Source organism: Silurus meridionalis, chromosome 17, assembly GCF_014805685.1.
Source record: "Silurus meridionalis isolate SWU-2019-XX chromosome 17, ASM1480568v1, whole genome shotgun sequence".
Lineage (NCBI taxonomy): Eukaryota > Metazoa > Chordata > Actinopteri > Siluriformes > Siluridae > Silurus > Silurus meridionalis.
The window spans coordinates 11,572,315-11,596,174 of NC_060900.1; the positions used below are offsets into that span (position 1 = coordinate 11,572,315).

The window sequence follows — 23,860 nt, forward strand, 5'->3', positions numbered from 1 at the left end:
TTTAAGTAAGATCTAGAGATAATAATGCGAGAATAGTAATTTGGAATCGCGGGAATAAAAAGTCTGTGAGAGTGTAGAAAGGGACAAATGTGCTGTTTAATAGGCTGTGGTTAATGTATGAGTTTCATCTCCCAATGTTCAATAAACCAGGTGTTGTGATCGCCAGAGCTCCTTGTTGGTGTTCTACAGTAACTGCAGTGGTGAGAAACCAATCGGCAGAACAAAGCCAAGCCCCCACGAATCCAAACAAAATGATTTTGTTCCCGCATAACTTATTGCATTTGTAAATATTTATGTGCAAAATTAACTAGGAATAGAAGCACCACACAAACATGCTCTCCATCAATAGGCAGTCAAGTCAGATTTATTTCTATAGCACTTTTCACAACAGACATTGTCTCAAAGCAGCTTTACAGAATTTTTCATTAACTTTTTAATGATAAAGCTGATTAGGCAAACATTAGGCAAAACATTCTGACTATTAATTCAAATCCAATCTGTTATAAATAACCCTGTAGACATCAATAAAATTATAACAATCAATTACAGTCTTTCCCAATTATTAGTTTCATTCATTACCATATAAAAATCACCAACCTGTGTTCTAGATCTTTTACCTACATGTTCCTTAAAACAAATAATTCCAGAAATAATTGAACCAATTCCTAATATAATAAATTATTTAATTAGTACTGGTTATGTACCTGATCTTTCAATCTGACAGTGATCAATCCCCAAATTAAAAAACCATTGACCCCTCTCAGCTCTCCAACTATAGGTCAATATCAAAACTCCCATTTATTTCCAAGAGTCTAGAAAAGGTTGTAACACAGCAGTTCTGCTCACACTTAGGAGTACAGTATTTAGGAATAACATTTATAAAATATATCAGTCAGGATTTAGGCCTCATCACAGCACAGAGACAGTGCTGGTTAAAGTGGTAAATGACCTGCTATTGGCCTCTAATCACGGCTGTGTCGCCTTACTTGTGTTGCTTGATCTTAGTGCAGCTTTTGCCATCACTGATCATACATGTACTGTAATATCCTCCTTGCTATACTAGAAACTGTTGTTGAAATAAAGGGAACAGCTCTCTCATGGATCAGATCTTATTTGACTGATAAATATCAGTTTGTTAATATAAATTGTGAGTTCTCCACAATCGGAGAACGGAGGCGAAAGCCGGAGTAACAGCAAACAAAGCTTTATTGAACACAAAGGCAGAGCCAGCACAAATACCTGCGTTCGCAGGGATAATCCAGATAACGGAGCCCGGGGAAAGGGAAGATATAATCCCAAGCGCGCCTGGGGAGAGGTGCGGTCCACGCGAAGAGAGAGTAAGTCCGAGGCGAACGGCACGTAGCGGGGATGAGTATCCGCGAGCACACGCCAACACGAACACACAGGCTCATACGTGGACGGGCACGAACGTGCAATAACGGACAGGGAGCGGGGGGTCAGTGAGCGGTTTATATTGGGTCTGGGAGTGAGTGAATAACAAGCTCCAGGTGTGCGTGTTTGAAGCTGCGCGCTAGGGAGCATGCGGAGGCAATGACAGCCACTGAAGGGGGCGTGGCAGGTGGATTCCTGACACCCTGAGGTAAAGTTTGGTGTTTTGTGAATATCTTTATAAGGCCTGCTGCTTTATTCATTATATATGCTGCCTCTGGGTGAAATTACATGGTATCAGCTTCCATTGCTATGCTTATGATACACAGTTGTATGTTTCAGCAAAACCTGTTGAGAGAGATCAGCTTAACAGTATTGTAGAAATGCAGAAAAATAAGTTCATGCTTTTGTTACATCTTGATTAGACTACTGAAATGCTTTCTGTCTGGACGTTCTAGTAAGTTCATAAATAAGCTTTAGTTAGTCCAGAATGTAGCAGCATAAGTCCTTACTAGAACCAGTAAATATGACCACATCACTGTCGAGAAAAATGTTTATCTAGAGTGTGTTTTAATCCAACTAATATCCATCCTACAAATTGACCTAATAATTAGTATAGAACCTATTAGATACAATAGAAGCAGCTTGATTTAAAACCTATTTTAGCCTATGTGTTTTAATCAATCTCATGTAGTCTATGTACTCCAAGTATAATTAACATAAAGGCGATCAGATATTAATAAATAGAGTAGAGTAGAGTCTGACTGGTGTTATGAGTGTGTTGGAAAGACAAGAAAGAACAACATACAAGGCAGACTTAAGCATGTTTATTGTGCAGAGAAGAGGTGAGATTTACGATGCTGTTAGTGGTAAATGCTCCGAAGAGATGTCCCAGGACGTCTGTAAGTTGGAGCTGAATAAAAGAAACAAACAAACAGAGATCACAATGACTGAAAACATACAACTAATATGTGCATGTAACAACAAAAGTAATAAGCTTACAATCATTATAGTTGTGAAGCTTAACACATTATGCTCCAGTCAGTTCAGATAATATAAATGAAGTATGACCTAGACACTAACATAACCACATAGAATAATGTAGTTAAACATATACAAATAGACAATTTAAGTAAAATAATTTAGCTTGATTTAATACAAATTGAATAGCAAATAGCATTATAAAAGCAGAACACTTACACAGAGTAGATGTAGGGAAGATAAAGTAGGCCGCAAAATGGTTGTCCACACATAAAAACCTGAGAGCAGGAGGAAGCAGTGCCTGGTTGTACCAGAGGGGGTGAAAGTTGTATATACATTCTTTTCTTAAGTGACATAGAGAAAAGGCCGTAAATAAGGGCAATGGGGGAACAGGAAAACCCAAATATGGAATCACAGGAAGGGGACTTTGCTAGGATGAAGAAAATAGAAAAAAAGTAAAGGTGTCATGTAACACCAGGGTATAAGAATGAGTGTGTGCAAAGTGTGTGTGCACTTGATCATTTTTGACAGCTAGGAATGGCTTCAGCCTTAAGATCCATAAAGCCGCTGAGCAATTTAAGATTTTTGAGGACTGCTTCATCAACAGTCTACTACAATAGCTCAGGACCACAGTTTGCATGAATATTTCTGCATTTAGCAGGGGCGGTCATATTAACGGGACCCCAGTGGAGAGAGTGGAGAGTTTCCGGTACCTAGGTGTTCACATAACACAGGACCTGTCTTGGTCCTGTCACACCAACACCCTGGTGAAGAAGGCCCAGCAGCATCTGTACCATCTGAGACGCTTAAGGGACCAGAGCTAGGAAGATTATGAAGTACCTCAGCCATCCCAACAATGGACTCTTTTCTTTGTTGCGTTCAGGGAAACGCTTCCGCTCCCTGAAAGCGAACACAGAGAGAATGAGGAGAAGCTTCTCCCCGCAGGCCATTCGAAGTTTAAACCAGGAAACACCCAGGATCTAAAAACTGGCCCACTCTCTCCATCATTACACTTTTTCTCTGCACATATCTCACTTTTCGCACTACGACACTTTAAACTCTGGACTCACACAGCACAGTGCACTTTATATTTTTATACCACACCATACCGCACACGGACACTTTACACCACACCATACTGTATACGGACACTTTATGGACAATCAAAAAACACCTTAAATTGGTTACTATTGTTTACTGTTCTACTGTTTACTGTCATAAGCATTTTTTGTATATACATCTGTCTCTCTCATATACATCTTTATATACATCTTCATATATTCTTATATTTTATATAGTTTTATACTTAATTTAGCTGCCTTCTATTTCTTTGTTTTATTTTTCTCCCCATTCTCCCTCATGCCGGACCATCGTAAAAAGCATTTCACTGCATGTCATATCCTGTATGTATGTGTTTGTGACGAATAAAATTTTATTTGATTGATTTACTCACCTAGTACGACACACCTCTATAATCTAACTACAATGAATGTACATTCAGCACCACCCAGAAAAGGATGGGTTGCCTTTTCAGATTGGTTACTCTCAAGGTTTATTCCTTATACCATTTTAGGGAGCTTTTCATTGCCAATCTCACCACTGGCTTGCTCATCAGAGATAAACAATTATAAGTAACAAACTTATAGGCAATAAATGTACACATTCCTCACATTCCAGTAGAAGACGCATACATTATAACATAATACAAACGCACTTGCAAATCTTGCATTACTGCTTGCATCATTCCATATGAATTTAAGGATATTTGATTGCAGGAGTGACTTGAAGGCAGATTTTAGACACACTCAAGAGTCATTGATCAGCCCAGACATTTTTTCCTTGAAAATGACCAAGAATCGCAACGAAAAATTCAGGTGTCTGTGTTTGTGTACTGGCTAGCAAGTGAATCATTATGCAGACTAGTAACAAATAAATTATGCATACCATAGGCTATAGTTCACAGTATTGGCACAGGAATGCAAAGGCATTACTTTCAGAGTACATACTAAGTAGACATAAAATTTGCACAGAATGCACAGAATGTACAGAAATTGTATGGTGTCAAATGTTTGGTTCTTTATAATTAATTTTAATTAGAATCTAGGCTATGCAAAACTTGAGTAATTGCCTTTCTAAAGCCAAATGACCTTCCCGTTATTGGCCAAAAGATTATGACTTTCTAATAAAAAAACAAATGTAACTTATAATGATAACCAATGAAGAGTTAGACATGCATATTTTCAATTATCTCAATATCTCATTCCCATATTATTAAAATGTAAAAGTTAGTAAACATGATTTTTTTTTATATAGACAGCAATAAAATAACTTTAAATAATTGCAACTCTTTTGACTGATCTCTCATTAATTTTATAAAACTAAATTACATTATTCTGGATTATTTGTATCACCTCGCTACTAAAAATGTATTTCCGGCTGCAAGGGAGAACTGCCTGCTTCAGGGTCTGCTGCTTCAGGGCCTCATCAAGAGAAATTCAACAAAAAGCACATTAGAAATTATTAAATATTAAAATTAGTACTAGAGCAGTTCTTCATAGAGCTCACAAAATGTATTTAAATTGTACAAAATATTTCTATGGGGAGCATGCCCCTGCATTCTCCTAGAGCTCAGATGTCCAACCGCTACAGTCTTAGCATGTGGTAAACACTATGAACTATGTGTTTAACTCTTCAATGTGTGTCTTACTCAACTTTCCAATATTTCCTGGTATTTTTTAAATCTAATGTCTTTTTATCTCAAATTTAAAAAATACAAAAATGTAACACCAATAGTGCACTGTCTACACTTGCAAACCCAATATATGCACACCCCCTTCACCCCACCCACCAGGTCTACAGCAGGGACAAGATCCATTAAAAAAATATAATAAATAGTTACACAGTTACAGCCACAAATATATGCATATACACATACATAAACACCTTCTTCTTCTTCTTCTTCTTCTTCTTTCGGCTGCTCCCATTAGGGGTCGCCACAGCGGATCATCCTTCTCCATACCACCCTGTCCTCTACATCTGCCTCTATCACACCAACTACCTGCATGTCTTCCCTCACCACATCCATGAACCTCCTCCTTGGCCTTCCTCTTTTCCTCCTACCTGGTGGCTCCATCTTCAGCATTCTTCTACCAATATAATTCATGTCCCTTCTCTGCACATGTCCAAACCATCTCAATCTCGCCTCCCTCACCTTGTCACCAAAACATGCTACATGTGCTGTCCCTCTAATAAACTCATTTTTAATCTTGTCCATCCTCGTCACTCCCAACGAAAACCTTAACATCTTCAGCTCTGCTACCTCCAGCTCCACCTCCTGTCTTTTACTCAATGCCACTGTCTCTAATCCATACAACATCGCAGGTCTCACCACAGTCCTATAAACTTTCCCTTTCATTCTTGCAGATACCCTTCTATCACAAATCACTCCTGTCACTCTTCTCCACCACTCCACCCTGCCTGCACTCTTTTCTTTACTTCTCTAACACACTCTCCATTACTTTGCACTGTTGACCCCAGGTACCTGAACTCCTCCACCTTCTCCACCTCTTCTCCCTGCAACCGCATCACTCCACTGCCCTCCCTCTCATTCACACACATGTACTCTGTCTTACTCCTACTGACTTTCATTCCCCTTCTCTCCAGCGCATATCTCCACCTCTCCAGGCTCTTCTCAACCTGCTCTCTACTCTCACCACAAATCACAATATCATCTGCAAACATCATGGTCCAGGAGACTCCTGTCTGACCTCGTCCGTCAACCTGTCCATCACCACTGCAAACAGGAAAGGGCTCAGGGCCGATCCTTGATGCAGTCCAACCTTCACCCTGAACCAGTCTGTCGTACCTACTGCACACTTCACTGCCGTCACACTGTCCTCATACATGTCCTGCACCACCCTCACATACTTCTCTGACACACCTGACTTCCTCATACAATACCACAACTCCTCTCTTGGCACTCTGTCGACGCTTTCTCTAAATCCACAAATACACAATGCAATTCCTTCTGTCCTTCTCTATACTTCTCCATCAACATCCTCAAAGCAAATAAGGCATCTGTGGTGCTCTTCCTCGGCATGAAACCATACTGTTGCTCACAGATGGTCACCTCTTCTCTCAGCCTGGCTTCCACTACTCTTTCCCATAACTTCATGGTGTGACTGATCAACTTAATTCCCCTGTAGTTACTGCAGGTCTGCACATCTCCCTTATGCTTAAAGATCGGTACCAGCACACTCCTTCTCCATTCCTCAGGCATCCTCTCCCCTTCCAGAATCCTGTTAAACAATCTGGTTAAAAACTCCACTGCCATCTCTCCTAAACATCTCCACGCTTCTACCGGTATGTCATCTGGTCCAACCGACTTTCCATTCTTCATCCTCTTAATCGCTGCTCTCACTTCCTCCTTACTAATCCTATCTACATCCTGCTTCACCAACTCCACATCCTCCAACCTTCTCTCTCTGTGATTTTCCTCATTCATCAGCAGCTCAAAATACTCCCTCCACCTTCTCAACACACTCTCCTCACTAGTCAACACATTTCCCTCTCCATCCTTTATTGCTCTAACTTGCAGTACATCCTTCCCAGCTCGGTCCCTCTGCCTGGCCAATCGGTATAAATCCTTTTCTCCTTCCTTAGTGTCCAACCTCTTATACAGCTCCTCATATGCCTTTTCCTTGGCTTTCGCCACATCTCTTTTTACCTGCTGCCGCATCTCCTTGTACTCCTGCCTACTTTTCTCATCACTCTGTCGATCCCACTTCTGTTTTGCCAACCTCTTTCCCCTAATGCTCTCCTGCACTTCCTCATTCCACCACCACGTCTCCTTGTCTTGCTTTCTATTTCCAGATGTCACACCAAGTACTTTTCTAGCTGCCTCCTCATCACTCCTGCAGTAGTTGCCCAATCATCCGGCACCTCTTCACCACCACCAAGACCCTGTCTGACCTCTTCCCTGAACCTCACACTACACTCTTCCTCCTTCAGTTTCCACCATCTTATTCTTCTTTCAATCCTTACTTTCCTCCGCTTCTTCTTCGCCTCCAAAACCATCCTACAGACCACCATCCGATGCTGTCTAGCTACACTGTCCCCCGCCAACACCTTACAGTCTCCAATCTCCTTCAGGTTGCATCTCCTGCATAGCACATAGTCCACCTGTGTGCACCTTCCTCCACTCTTATGTCACCCTATGATCCTCCTTCTTCTTAAAATACGTGTTCACCACTGCCATTTCCATCCTTTTAGCAAAATCTACCACCAATTGCCCTTCCACATTCCTCTCCTTAAAACCATACCTACCCATCACCTCCTCATCACCTCTGTTCCCTTCACCTACATGCCCATTAAAGTCTGACACATACATATACACCAATCAGGCTTAACTTTATGGTCACTGATCAGGCATAACATTATGACCACCTGCCTAGTATTGTGTTGGTTCCCTTTTGCTGCCAAAATAGTTCTGACCTGTCGAGCATTAACAGAATTCACTTTTTCAGCAGTTTGAGCTACAGTAGCTCTTTTGTTGGATCAGACCACACAGGCCAGCCTTCCCTCCCCATATGCATCAATGACCCTGTCACCAGTTCACCACTGTTCCTTCCTTGGACCACTTTTGATAGATACTGACCACTGCAGACCGGGCACACAACCCCAAGAGCTGCAGTTTTGGAGATGCTCTGACCGAGTCGTCTAGACATCACAATTTGGCCATCTCAAACTCACTCAAATCCCTATGCTTGCCCATTTTTCATGCTTCTAACAAATCAACTTTGAGGATATAATATATCCCATCAGCGATGGCAAAAGTACAAACATCCTTCTCTTAAATAGAAGTACAGATTCTCATGTTTTAAAAGACACTAGTAAAAGTACTAACTATACTTTTTTAACTCAAGTTAGAGTAAAGAAGAAAGGGCTCTTACATGTACATGTACAAGTACTAAGTATAAAGTAGCCATTACTACTACCTGTTTAAGTGTCATTCTAGTAACCCCACTTAGAGATGAAGCTAGAATTAAATGTTTGCCCAAGCTATCCTCCTGCTAATCTAGAAAGGTCTGCAACATGAAGATGGGTCTCTTGGAGGATTATAATGTCAGACTTCAGATAGACTATTGTGGTTTTTACCATTTTACAAGATTAATTAAGGACTTCAATTTCCAACTTACAATACTGACCATGCCCTATACATTGCATCTTAACTTGCTAGTGTCAGCCATTATGGTGATGAAAATACTAGAAATACACACCTGTACATTAAGATAGCGGAATCATGAAAAAACAAATAAAAGAAAACTAATAGATAGAAACTAATAACAAATGCAGATTTAAATTTAGACCAGTGAGTTAACGCATTGAACAACTTTTCCGTCTTCCACAATGACTAATCGAAACACAATTATTGAACACTGTATTCTGAACAAAAGTGTGTGATTGTTTATACAGTAATGCTCAAATCTAATGCAACATCAGCAGATCTGTTCTAAAATAGAACACTTTTCATTAATTTCATGACATATATTGTCTTGATTGTGCAGTGACAATTTTGTCCAAAGTCTGAGTTAACTTCCAACCCTGGTGCTAACCAACATTAGCAATGTCACACTCTGATACAATGAAACAGTACAATTATGTAAAATAAAGATATAATTATTATTAAATTCCCACAACATGCTTGCACATGTTTGATAATGAGTTTTTATAAGCTGCCAGTTCAGTTGCCTCGAGCAAACACAGCTTATACTGCATAATAAAGTTGTTGCTTTTCTTGCATTTGGGACAAGGGCGATATCTATACAGATTTTTCCCGAGTTATGATGGTTTTACTTGCAATTTTTCGATCTTATGATGAAGATAGTGATACGACAAAATTGTAAAAATATGAAAAATTTCACGCAGCAGGCACAGGCATCAGTGTATGAAGTACGATACATTGGAGGTGCAGCTGGAATGAGCGTAACTCTCGCCCTGTGAGATGCCCCACTCTGACTGGCAGTCGACGTAGTAAAGTTGTCTCAGTGTGAGTGTGTATTTCTTTCTGTTTCAAATGGTTTCAAACAACAATTTTAGGATAAAAGGATGTCTTCTAAGCGCCAAAGTATGTCTCCTGCTGCTAGTGAAAAGAAGAAGAGGAAAACCATCAGTTTAGAGCAGAAAGTCTTCTTTCTTCTTCTTCTTCTTTCGGGTGCTTCTCCCGATAGGGGTCGCCACAGCAGATCATCCGTCTCCATACTACTCTGTCCTCTACAGCTGCCTCTTTCAAACCAACTATCTGCATGTCTTCCTTTACCACATCTATGAACCTCCTTTTTGGCCTTCCTCTTTTCCTCCTTCCTGGTGGCTCTATTCTTAGGATTCTTCTACTGATATACCCCATGTCGCTCCTCTGCAAGTCCAAACCATCTTAATAAGGCCTCTATCACTTTCTCCCCAAAACGTCCTACATGCGCTGTCCCTCTAACAAACTCGTTTCTACTCCTGTCGAACCTCGTCACTCCCAATGAAAATTTCAGCATCTTCAGCTCTGCTACCTCCAGCGCAACCTCCTGTGTTTTAGTCAAAGCCACTGTCTCTAAACCATATAACATAGCAGGTCTCACCACAGTCCTATAAACTTTCCCTTTCACTCTTGCAGATCTATCCCTTCTATCACAAATCACTCCTGCCACTCTTCTCCACCCACTCCACCCCACCTGCACTCTTTTTTTTCACTTCTCTAACACAGTCTCCATTACTTACATTACTACTGCACTGTTGACCCCTGGTAGCTAAACTTATCCACCTTCACCACCTCTTCTCCCTGCAACCACACCACTCCACTGCCCTCCCTCTGTACTCTGCCTTACTCCTACTGACTTTCATTCCCCTTCTCTCCAGCTCGTACCTCCACCTCTCCAGGCTCTTTTCAACCTGCTCCCTACTCTCACCATAAATCACAATATCATCTGCAAACATCATAGTCCATGGAGACTCCTCAGAGCAGATCCTTGATGCAGTCCAACCTCCATATTGAACCAGGCTCTCGTTCCTACTGCACACTTCACTGCTGTCACACAGTCCTGATACATGTCCTGCACCACCCTCACATACTTCTCTGATACACCTGACTTCCTCATACAATACCACAACTCCTCTCTCGGCACCCTGTCGTATGTTTTCTCTTAAACACACAATGCAACTCCTTCTGACCTTCTCTATACTTCTCCATCAACATTCTTAAACCAAAAAATGTGTCTGTGGTGCTCTTCCTCGTCATGAAACCATACTGCTGATTACAGATGGTCACCTCTTCTCTCGACCTGGCTTCTACTACTCTTTCCTATATTTCATGGTGTGACTGATCATCTTTATTCCCATGTAGTTACTGCACGTCTGCACCATCTCCCTTATTTTTAAAAACCGCTACCAGCACACTCCTGCTCATTTCCCCAGGCATCCTCTCACCTTCCAACATCTTGTTAAACAATCTTGTTACTTTATTTATATACTTTATTGTATACTTTATTTATCTGCTTTTTTTCCTTCCCCCCACCAATTTGATTGATTGATTGTTAAAAACTCAACTGCCATCTATCCTAAACATCTCCATGCTTCTACTGGTATGTCATCTGGTCAAATGCCTTTCTGTGTATTAGCAATTTATCGACCTCCTAAAGCTACTAGTGATTTTTTGTATTTCTCTTGGTAATCTACTTAAACAATGTAATTGAAAAGAATTCATTCTTTTAGGTGACTTTATTTTAAATTGGCTTGAGAAATCATGTAGAAACAAACTTAAAGAAATAACCAAATCTTTTCAAATGACACAACTACTAAGTAAACCAACTCTTATAACAAGATCTTCTCAAACCTTAATAGATCTAATATTGACAAATAAACCCGAGAGAATAATTAAAACTTATAATCTAGTTACAGGTATCTCCGATCACAATTTAACCCTAGTAGCTAGAAAATTAATAAAAACAAGGTTTACAAACGAAAACCCAATGAACAGTAAAATGTATATCACATTCATATCAAAGAAAGATTTACAACTGTTTGAAAAAGATTTTAAACAAATAAAGTGGGCAGACATCCTGGAGAAAAAAATCTCTACTCTATAGTAAATTAAATCAATATAGTCTCTCTGAGCACACCCAAAACTGGATAAGATCTTATTTGAGTGACCGACATCAGTGTGTACAAGTAAATAACATCAAATCTGCGTTTAGAGCCACCTCAAAGGGAGTGCCGCAGGGGTCTATTTTGGGACCCTTGCTTTTTAGCATCTATATAAATGATCTCCCTAGGGTGTGTTTGGACGTTGACGTAATCATGTATGCTGATGATATTTCCCCTTCACTTATGGGGAAAACGAGCTGGAGGTTGCTGACAAATTATCAAAAGTGATGCAAAAAGTTGTAAAATGGTTGCAGACGTCTTGTCTAACCTTAAATGTTGATAAAACGGTCTCAATGTTTTTCTCAAATAAACGTAAGTTACATCTAACATCTAACTACATCTAAAAATTCAAGTAAATGGGCAAAAAATAAAAAATGTAAAGGAAACAAAATATTTAGGTCTAATACTTGATTAAAATCCAGGTTTTAAAAGTCATATAAAAAAACGGTAATAAATTGAAATTTAATTTGATGAATTATAAACATATTAGAAATTCATTAACTACGGAAGCCTTGAATATTTATTTTAATGCTATGATTGTTCCGCATCTACTGTATTGCATGTCTAGTTGGTCTCATCGTTAAAATCAATAGAATCATTATATAAAAGGGCAATAAAAATTCATGATAAAAAGCCTGGTCAGTACTATCATTGTAAAGTACTAAGTAAATATAATATTTTGAGTTTTGAAAACCTCATTAAATATAACCAAATTTCTGCTCTATTTACAATTATTCATATTATCGCTGCTCCCCCTCTGAGAAAATTTGTCACACTAAATTTAGGTAGACTTAATAGAGCCACACAGTCGACAGTTGCAGAAGATGCAGAACCACTTATGGGCAACATTCGTTCTTTTATAAAGCAGCGAGCCTTTGGAACACTCATCCAAATGAAATTATTTCATGTACAAACTATAACACATTTACACGCCTGACCAAACAGTGGCTATTAACAAAGCAAACTTGTAAGCACTGAATGACTGTGATATGAACAATGTAGATTGTGAATCAGTGAGTGCTAGATTCATGAAGTGGAGAGTGTTTTTATGATGTGAGTGAAGTAAAGTTTTTCTTGTATAACTTCTGTTTATCATGAAGTGGAGAGTGTTTTTAATGATGTGAGTTAAAAAATGCTTCCATGAGTGATACTGTATGTATTTTATGACCTTTTGTAAATGTAACATCTGTCTAGGGACTGCAGGTGGAAATTAGCATTTCTTTGCTATAACCTGGCACATGACATCTCTTCTTTCTTAGACTAATGTTTTCTGTGCATTGTCTCTGGTTATAAATAAATAAATAAATAAACTCATTCACTCTTCATCCAATCACAGCTCTCACCTCCTCCTTACTATTCCTATATGTTCTGCTTTACCATCTCAACATCATTCAACCTTCTCTCTCTCATTTCCTCATTCATCAGCTGCTCAAAATACTCCGTACATCTTCTCAAAATACTCTCCTTACTAGTCAACACATTTGCATCACTATCTTCTTAAAACACTCTCCTCATTAGTCAACACATTTCTATCTACATAATTTATTGCTCTGACTTGCAGCACACAAGGCTGAATTCAGGGGTATCCTGTCCAGGGGACAGAAGGCAATCCTGCCCAAGCGGCAGAGGATAAAACATTCCTTACACTACCTTTCTTTCTTTACCAGTCATAGTACCAACATTTAAAGTACAGTGGAACCCCGTTGTACGAGCATAATTCGTTCTTGAAAATTGCTCGTGTGTCCATTTGCTCGTATGTTCGAACTGATTTTCCCCATAGAAATGAATGTAAAAGTGATTTAATCCGTTCCAGGATGTCATTCGATCGCTTATTTCTGCACTTAAAAAGTATTTGTAGCCTATTTTTAAAAACAAATACACCGCAAATTACCGTAATATAAACATAATTTAACACTTACGCATGTGGTAGTGGTTGATTGCGAGTGTGAGACGCGCACCACGCTTATAACCTCCTCGGTTTCCATGTAATTCTATTTACTTTTGTTTTCACAGCACCATCACTGATTTTCTTGGGAGACATTTTTCAAGATTTCTAGTGAAATAAAAATATAAAACAAAAAAAAGTTACTGTGGTAGAGCGTATGAGCGCACGCACGCACACACACACACACACACACACACTCTTCTCCTTAAATGCACCCTCCGATCACTTGAAAAGCGATAACAATCATTAGGTCACATTAACTTCAGGTGAGGCAATCTGCTCCCGGACCCGTCCTCCATTCACAAACCGCCGCTCGGCCACGCCCCCACTGGCACAATTACTTTTTGCTGCACTGAACAATGAGAGCGACTGAGTGATATGTCATCAACTAAGCGACCCTCCCCCAAAAACAGGGAACCGGCAGCGTGGGTTTGCTCGTGCTTTCGAAATTTGCTCGTGAAACAGGGTAAAATTTTTCGAGCGAGTTTGCTCGTATCTCCGTTTGCTCGTACTATAGGTTGCTCGTACAAAGGGGTTTCACTGTACCAACCTTAATCTCCACTCTCCTACACTTCTCCTTTCCCTGCTGTCTCTGTAGACGTCTTCCTTCTCTCCTACTCCACTTTCAGCCAACAGTAGCCCGATTTCCACTGGTACCCTATTGCCTAACAATACCTGTGGCTGTCATTGGTAACCCGGGCCTCGGCCAATCCTGTATGAATTCATTATTTGTGATATGCATATTTGATTTGGCACGTTTTACGCTGGATGCCCTGCCTAACGCAACCCTCCCCATTTATCCGGGCTTGGGACCGGCATTGAGTGCACTTGTGCTTTGTTAGTGTTGAACTAACAAATGACTTTGTTAGTTCAAAGCAGCATGATGCATGAAACGCTGTCGCAGTCATAGCACCATCTTCGACTTGCGATTCGACCTGTATTGGATGCCTGTGATCTTCAGGCCCTGAGGTGCCACTGCATTTAAAATGCACATTTAGACAGGCCATGTCAATGATGAACAGTATATACAGGTTATAGTAAAACAAATGCTTCCATCCAGAAAATTTATTTTTAAGGGAAGGCCTTGTCTTTTAGAAGTTAAGACAGGTTGACAATTTCCCTATGGGATCAATAAAGTATTCTGATTGTTGCATATTTAAGCAAGACAATGCTAACAGCATACTGCATATTTCACAGATAGTGGACATGATGCTACACAGTGGTAAACATGGTCCTGTCCACACTTTTTTTTTAAACCGGTTGTAGCCATCAAATTCAATATGACCTAATTTTTTCCTTGAAATTTATATTTTATTGTATAATATTCTCAGTTTAAACATTATAAATCTTTTTGTATTATTGTGAAAAGAATGAGGATTTATTAGATTTGCATATATTGCATTCTGTTTTTATTTACACCTTGTCCCAACTCTTTTGGAAATGGGGTTATATATCCACAAGTTTGGACATTTAAAAAAAAAATTTAAGAACATTTGCCCAACCTGGAGTATGCCCAACCGGGAGAGAACATGCAAAACTAGACACAGACATTAACCCGACCTCTGAAGTGACCACAAGATATTGTGTTAATCTAATGGTAACACACTCAGAGGGTCTTCTTCTTCTTTCGGTTGCTCCCATTAGGGGTCGCCACAGCGGATCATTCGTCTCCATACCACCCTGTCCCCTTACATCTGCCTCTTTCACACCAACTACCTGCATGTCTTCCCTCACCACATCTATGAGCCTCCTCCTTGGCCTTCCTCTTTTCCTCCTACCTGGTGGCTCCATCCTCAGCATTCTTCTGCCAATATAATTCATGTCCCTCCTCTGCACATGTCCAAACCATCTCCTCCAACTCCTCCACCTTCTCCAGCTCTTCTTCCTGCAACCGCACCACTCCACTGACTTCCCTCTCATTCACACACATGTACTCTGTCTGACTCCTACTGACTTTCATTCCCCTTCTTTCCACCTCTCCAGGCTCTTCTCAACCTGCTCCCTACTCTCACCACAAATCACAATATCATCCGCAAACATCATAGTCCAGGGAGACTCCTGTCTGACCTCGTCCGTCAACCTGTCCATCACCACTGCAAACAGGAAAGGGCTCAGGGCTGATCCTTGATGCAGACCAACCTTCACCCTGAACCAGTCTGTCGTACCTACTGCACACTTCACTGCTGTCACACTGTCCTCGTACATGTCCTGCACCACCCTCACATACTTCTCTGACACACCTGACTTCCTCATACAATACCACAATTCCTCTCTTGGCACCCTGTCGTACGCTTTCTCTAAATCCACAAATACACAATGCAATTCCTTCTGTCCTTCTCTATACTTCTCCATCAACACCCTCAAAGCAAATAAGGCATCTGTGGTGCTCTTCCTCGGCATGAAACCATACTGTTGCTCACAGATGGTCACCTCTTCTCTCAGCCTGGCTTCCACTACTCTTTCCCATAACTTCATGGTGTGACTGATCAACTTAATTCCCCTGTAGTTACTGCAGGTCTGCACATCTCCCTTATGCTAAGATCAGTACCAGCACACTTCTTCTCCATTCCTCAGGCATCTTTTCACCTTCCAAAATCCTGTTAAACAATCTGGTTAAAAACTCCACTGCCATCTCTCTGCCATCTCTCCTAAACATCTCCACGTATGTCATCTGGTCCAACCGACTTTCCACTCTTCCTCCTTACTAATCCTTTCTACATCCTGCTTCACCAACTCCACATCATCCAACCTTCTCTCTCTCTGATTTTCCTCATTCATCAGCTGCTCAAAATACTCCCTCCACCTTCTTAACACACTCTCCTCACTAGTCAACACATTTCCATTTCCATCCTTTACTGCTCTAACTTGCAGCACATCCTTCCGAGCTCGGTCCCTCTGCCTGGCCAATCGGTATAAATCCTTTTCTCCTTCCTTAGTGTCCAACCTCTGATACAGCTCCTCAAATGCCTTTTCCTTGGCTTTCGCCACATCCCTCTTTACCTGCTGCCGCATCTCCTTGTACTCCTGCCTACTTTTCTCATCACTCTGTCTATCCCACTTATGTTTTGCCAACCTCTTACTCCTTATGCTCTCCTGCACTTCCTCATTCCACCACCACGTCTCCTTGTCTTGCTTTCTATTTCCAGATGTCACACCAAGTACTTTTCTAGCTGCCTCCCTCATCACTCCTGCAGTAGTTGCCCAATCATCCAACACCTCTTCAACACCACCGAGCCTCTGTCTGACCCCTTCCCTGAACCTCACACTACACTCTTCCTCCCTCAGTTTCCACCATCTTATTCTTCTTTCAGTCCTCACTCTTCTCCTCTTCTAGCTACACTGTCCCCTGCCAACACATTACAGTCTCCAATCTCCTTCGGGTTGCATCTCCTGCATAGTACATAGTCCACCTGTGTGCACCTTCCCCCACTCTTATACATCACCCTATGATCCTCCTTCTTCTTAAAATAAGTGTTCACCTCTGCAATTTCCATCCTTTTAGCAAAATCTACCACCATCTGCCCTTCCACATTCCTCTCCTTAATCCAGAATCTTTCCTTCTCCTCCATCTCACAGCCAACTTGTGGAGCATAGGCATTGATGACATTTATCATCATCCCTTGAACTTCCACCTTCACGATCATCACCCTATCAGAAACTCTCTTCACCTCCACTACACTCTTACTGTACTCTTCCTTCAGAATCACCCCTACACCATTTCTCTTTCCATTCACACCATAATAAAACAGTTTAAACCCACCTCCAATGTTCCTGGCCTTACTCCCTTTCCACTTGGTCTCCTGAACACACAACATATCTACCTTTCTCCTCTCCATCATATCAGCTATCTCTCTCCCTTTACCCGTCATAGTACCAACATTTAAAGTACCAACCCTAACCTTCACTCTCCTATACCTCTATACTATACGTCTTCCTCCTCTCCTTCTCCTTCTCCGGCCAACAGTAGCCCAATTTCCACCGGTACCCTGTCGGCTAACGATACCTGTTAGCAAATGGTGTTTAGGTATTACCAGCAACATCATTTTTACTAAATTATAAATTGCGTATAATTTAAATTTCTAACATTGTTTTATTATTTTATTTAAATGTTTTTTTTGATCATCAGATAAAAAATATAGCTTGTCTAATATATCATTATGCCAATTTTCATTACTTTCCACCATTAAAAACAGTTCAACCTCTTACCATTACTACATATCTACATGGAGCTTTAATCATCAAGGTCAGGCAAAAAGAGCCTAACTAAACAAATAAAATATAGTCTACTTTTTGTTATTGGGGTAAAAGAAAACTAATTTAGGCAGACTAATTCTTATTAGATAGCTTTGACATCACATGTACAAACTATATTCTAGTCCAACTCAAATAAGCCAGAAAAAATAAGGACAACATTGTTCTTTATAATTTGTTGTGTTTATTGAATTGTAATGTCAGAGATTCTGTTGATTTAGTGGAAGCTCATTCTCATGCAAACTTAGTTCAGAATGTTTTAAATAAAAATAAAAGTGGAAAGTGGAAGAGAAAGAATTTTGTAATTATGTAGAAAATAAATTTTATGGACAAATTATTCCAACATTTAGTTATTACGGTTTAAATTAAACCCAGTCAAAAGGCTATAGAAGCTCAACATATTTTTAAATAACAATGGATTGTTTTTCCATCACCATAAAAAAATTTAAAAAGATGAAAATAAACAAAACAAAAACAAACACATGGACCCCACTTTGTGAACCTTTGATATACAGTATACTTGCATTAAAAGTAAACTGTAAAACAATACTATATTTCAACACACATACATCTCTCTAAAAAAGATCTCAACACATGGCAGTCTACTGTACATCTTCCACTTGTTGTGTCATGTTCACCACCCCCTCACCAGTCTCAACAGCTCCTGTTACATTAGCGTTGTTAGCGTTTTGTAGAAACTTTCTTAAATCCTTTAGAGCAGGCTTGAACATTTGAATAAGGGCAAGAAGTGTGGCTTGTGTTCCTTCAAGGGCTTGGGCTTGTCTTTCTTGGGCACAAGCTTGTGCCTCCTGTGAGCGACGAATCATCTGCAGAAGATCATTTTGGTTCTCCAAGTGCTGTGAGATTTCACGCACATGCAGGTTGGTGACACGCTGCTCCTGCAACAGCTTGGCAGAGTTCAGTGCAATGCGGCTTTTCAACTCCTGTGGTTTTACTGAGCACTCAGCTTGCGCTGACAAAACCTCCACAGGGGCTTCAGATGTAACAGTGACTGGTGTCTCTGTTGTGCAGTACTCTACCATGCCCTCCTCCAGAGTGTGATATGTAGTTTCAGCTATTGTAATACACACATAACCTTGGTAAGCATAAATTGACAACACATAGTATAGTTTTCTGCATACATTTGCCAAAATAATTTATTTCACTTAAATATTTCCTGTTTAATTTTTGCTTTCTAATATTGAATGGCAAAGATCAACAGAAATAAAGCTTGGCATAAGCCAGTGGCAGGCCATCAGCTAGACTGCTGGCCTAAACAATAACTCTGGAATTGTCACATTCATTGATTGGATGGTCAGAGACCGCACTAGTCAGAGTTTGGAAACCGCATCCTTAACTGCACAAGCTCAACTATATTCATAGCTAATTATTCCACAATGGCTGACAGAGGAGAATAAATTGATTTGGTCACAGATATAATTACAAGGAGAGGCAAATCAATTCAAAACAGGTGTTAAGCTTTTTAAAAAAAAACATTTATACTTTTGCATTTTCTTTCCTGTAGAATTTGCACAAAAACACACAATCAGCCATGTCCGAGATATAAAATCAGCATTTGTACTTTTCATTACACAATTAACTGAAAAGTATATACTTTTAGGAAGTATATAAAACTTTGATGCGACTGACTTGCAAGCCTACATTTTGTTGCTCATTTTGGCAGGAGTGAACAAAGGACTGTCCCTTCATACAATACATGCCAAGCAAACCAGCCAAATAGGGCTTAAAAAATATAAGAAGCATCATCTTAGGGCATGAGTTTGGTGCTACATAGACATGGCTGAGAGACTGAATGGCCATAACATTAAATTGTATATTTTTTTCCACACTATATGCCAATATTAGGTCAATAAATGAGATTTAATGTTGATTTACAAATTTGTCCATAGTCGATAAGTATTGTGGCTGTATAAGGGGTGGGAGTGGGGTTGAGGGGGTTGAGGGGGTTATTTAAAGGGCAATTTAAGTAGTCTACAAAGACATAAACCTTTTAATAAAATATATATATAAATTGACAAATTAAATTGGAAAAAAAGGACATCATAGAAATTTAACTTGATACTGTTCACTAAATAATAAAAGTAAATTCATAACTAAAATTCTCATATTTCAATATGTGTTCAGTTGTTTTGGTTAAATGAGAAACCAGTTTTTATGTCTTGCTTTTTACTTTTGAGCTGCTTAGGGATTTATTGTATTCTAATCAAATATAAGCTTAGCTTTCAAACTATATTAATATATAAGGCTCTAAACACACATCACCACCAAGTAAAAAAAGGGAACAGCAAGGAATGCTTTCAGGATTGTAATATATCATAATGTGTTGTATATGAACAAGGAGGCAGGGGTCCAGAGTTTTGTGTTTTTATCAAACGGTGATTCACTGTGTTTATTAAGCACACTCAAATCAAGATAAATGAAGTTGTATGTGAAGAATGTGCTGTCAAAATAACAAATAAAACAAAACAAATAAATAAATACTTAAATTACAATTGGATTTACTTTATTATATTAGAAATCATTATATAAAGCAAAATTTATATTGAATATTAAATATTCTTATAAAAGATAAAGTGAAATATCAATTGACCATTAGGTATAAATACATAGGCAAATGATACAAATTATGTGTAAAAGTGTTCTATTAGAAAATAAAGAATAATTGTATCGATGATTTAAAAAAAAGGCATTTTCAGGAAACAAAAGAAAAAAAAAAAAAGTATAATTGTTGCTATATGATGGTTCATATTGTCATTTGTAAATTATTATTATTTTATTTTTGTTATAGTGTTATGATTTATTTAGCTTTTTTCTTAAAGCATTATTAGCTTTTTCTTACAATATTACCTTTTTCTTACAATATTACCTTAATTCAAAACATATTGTGGATAAGTACAACTCATATTACACAAAAAAAAAAAGTTTTTTCTCTCGCAATTCCGTTTTTTTTTTTTTTTTTTTGCGCCAATTGGGTAGCGTCAGCCCCTCTTTAGTGCCACAAATCTTTAAATATTGAAAATGAAATAGGCTACAATCAGTGGAATTGCATTATATAAAACTAAGCCTGGATCCTTCGATCCCTAGAGAGAACTTACAATCCGCTCTGGAGGAGATGGAACAAGACAGAGGTAGCCTCGTTCATACACCAGCAGCTTTAAACTTCAGGCCGCCAAAATGTTTACGAGAAATAAAGTCAGAATTGCGAGAAAAAACCTCAAAATTAGGCAAACCTTTTTTTATTTGGTGAAAACGGCCTTTAATACAACACAAAACACACTGCAGAATGAAAAATGAAGGAATGAGGAGAAAACGTTTGGGATCATTTCACACTAAAACAAAGAAAACAATGTACAGTGCGTTTACCATTTTAAAAGTCATTTTCATTGATTTTTATTTATTTATATATTTGTATTTTGATGTAATATGGCAATTAAATTGGTTTAGTTTTTACAGATATTCTTATATGCAATTTTAGCATTAAGATTTTTTTTTTTTAAAGGAAACAAATTACTTGTTCATTTTAAAAGACCTGTCTTATTTTCTCTTGTATATTTAGTATTGCTCTTAAAATAATCAATAGATGCAGTCCTAAAACATTCATTAAAAAGCAATGTATTTCTTCCTACATCGTTTATCTTTGTATTGTATGACTGCTCCAGAATGTGTGTAAATTACAAAAATGTTGGAATCCCTAATAACCATATTTAATCTGTTATTTGAAGTACTGTACAAATGTTGGCATTTGACAGCTGTGACTTGAAAATATAGTTCTGGTTCAAAATAATGAACCAGTTGACTTTCCAATTACAACTTATTTAAACAAAAATAAAAATCCCATGTAATCATACCTTCTAGAGTTTTCATTTCACAGGTGGTACCAGGTGCCGGCTGGATACCTGCTAAACAATGAAAAACAGTATAAGAGTTCGCAAGATGATAATCTGTTTTTTTTTTCTTTTTTTTTTGCATGTTGTACTTTTTTTTTTAATGTTCATATTAAATATTATAAAATAACTACACGTGTATATTTATGCACTATATAATTCTGCAAACATGGCTGAAAAATAACAAATATATCAACGTTTCAGTTGTTGCAAATAATTTTGGAATAATGTTTGGCGACTTAAAAATGTATTTCACTTTAACAATTTAATTGTGAACAATTAAAGTAACATTAAGGTTACTATAAATATACATTTAAATGCGTTATTTTGCTATCTCGAATGTAAAAAAGTACATCTGTCTAAACGGCTCTTCGATCAGACAGAACCGTATCATATTTGTTGTCGTTTTCAAATTTAAGATATAAAGCGCTAAACCGCGTTGTATTAACGCCAATGTCTTACTCTGCGTTAGTGTAACGGTAGTGGCGGTTGTACTAATAGGCACTGCAACCGCAATCTCCCCACTCGGCTCTTCTGATTCTCCAGCAGGCAGACTGATGATAGTGGCTTCTCCCAGGAGGTTACAGATTCGCTGCTGCATGGCAGTAAGAATAACCGGTACCGTGGTGCAATCTCCTGTGTCCTCTATCGCAGCACGAGCCTGCGCCACTTTGCGACGAACCTCGGTTTTCAAATCAGACCACTTCTTCTTCACCTCGGCGAGCTCGCGCTGGCAGTTGGTCACCGCGTTCACGCGTTTCAGAATCTCCATCCAGGCGTTATTTTTGGCGATATGAGTAACGCCAGCGTTGAAGTGGTTCACTAAAATGTGTTTTTGTTTTTCCATCTCCTCTACGATGATTTCCACCTCCCTTTCTGAGAAATTCATTTTTCTCTTCTTTGCATGCGATGCCATAATATTTGAATGGGACTTAAGGAAAGTATTTTAAAAGTGCGTAGAATACGTAAAAATAGTAAGTTTATCTTCACTAAACTGCGCAACGTAATGGCTTCCTGAATGGCTTCTTTAACGACGAAGTCTACGGCCGTAAAAGGGTAAAACTCCGCCTACTTTCTCAACACGAAATATTACTTGCTGCACCGTTTAGGAAATTGTGACGATTGACGATGTGATTGGCGGAAAATGCAGTCACTCAAACTATTTCGTTAAAGGAAGTAGTTCTGTGCTGAATGTTGTACTGTATACTACCTCGCAGCAATGTAAGAATTATCTCAATAATTCGGGTCGCTGGCACTTATATTCATTTTTTGACCTACCTAATACTGTTTTTTTTGTACACAGAAGATTTTAGGTATTATGACTAAAACATTACTATTTTGAAAGGAATACAATGACAAATTTAATAATAGAAAAATAGTCATAGCTGTATTGTGTAACAACAACTACTTAAGTCAAGTGTGTTCGAAGTAGCCAGGAAAACGCTAGCATATAATCATTTAGAGCAGAGGTCCCGACCACTAGGTCTAGACCCAGTACCAGTACCCAGTACTGTGGAAGAGTTGGGATGCTGGAACGTTGTGAGGATAGTGCAACAGGTTCTATTAAATGGGGAAAAAATTACATTCCTTGAAAGTTTCTTTTATAACATAAATAAAAAAAGAAATAACAATCAGAAAACACAATAACATCCAAAATCAACATAAATCAGAAAACAGTGGACTTATGAAATGACAAAGTTTTACTGTCCTCAAGAAAGCTATACAGTCTGCTCCAGCTTGAGGTCTTCCAAATTATACCTTGCCTTTTCACTTTTATGTGCATGAACGTGGTGGTATGGCTGCGGGGATTCTGGCCCAGGAACACAGTGACAGATATCGCCCTGTTGCATATCTTTCCAAATCTTTAGACAACATACTTGCGTGCGGCGGCTGCTTGCGTCCGGGATGCTGAAAATGGGGCTTTCACATCCTTTGATACTGCACACCTCACATCAGTTAACAGCTATTTTACACAACATATGAAAATACAACATAGATCTGGTTATGTACCCACACCTTAAGCAACAGAAAACGTAACTATTAAGCCTACTTCTCAGCCGCATTCAGTGATCTGCTATACTTCATTGATTTTGATGGTTTGGACGACACACATGATTGCCTTAAACACATTGAACAACCCGATCTTTTAGATACAGCCCTAAAAGAGGAGTATTGCCTCTATGTAGATGGTGTGTATTTA

General features: G+C 38.9%; 1 protein-coding gene across 2 annotated transcripts; it reads right to left on the bottom strand.

Moving 5' to 3' along the window:
• Positions 1–17,919: 17,919 nt before the first annotated feature.
• naif1 (nuclear apoptosis inducing factor 1) lies at positions 17,920–22,699 on the bottom strand. Of its 2 annotated transcripts, none has more exons than XM_046870346.1 (3): positions 22,123–22,699; positions 21,625–21,672; positions 17,920–18,830 (listed from the first exon to the last, which is right to left on the bottom strand). In XM_046870346.1, the coding sequence occupies exons 1-3, from the start codon at positions 22,574–22,576 to the stop codon at positions 18,358–18,360; spliced, it is 975 nt and encodes a 324-aa protein (XP_046726302.1). In that variant the 5' UTR covers positions 22,577–22,699; the 3' UTR covers positions 17,920–18,357. The 2 variants fall into 2 exon arrangements, with proteins under 2 accessions (XP_046726302.1, XP_046726301.1); XM_046870345.1 differs by having other exon boundaries at positions 21,625–21,675; positions 22,123–22,696.
• Between the last annotated feature and the right edge of the window lie 1,161 nt (positions 22,700–23,860).

What these genes read in the sequence shown, in the direction of transcription:
- naif1 (XM_046870345.1), bottom strand. Translation starts at nt 22,576, where the DNA reads ATGGCATCGCATGCAAAGAAGAGAAAAATGAATTTCTCAGAAAGGGAG. An exon ending in TACCGTTACACTAACGCAGA is followed by an intron (nt 21,676 to 22,122) that starts GTAAGACATTGG and finishes TTCATTGTTTAG; the next exon opens with CAGGTATCCAGCCGGCACCT. An exon ending in TGAAATGAAAACTCTAGAAG is followed by an intron (nt 18,831 to 21,624) that starts GTATGATTACAT and finishes GTATTACAATAG; the next exon opens with CTGAAACTACATATCACACT.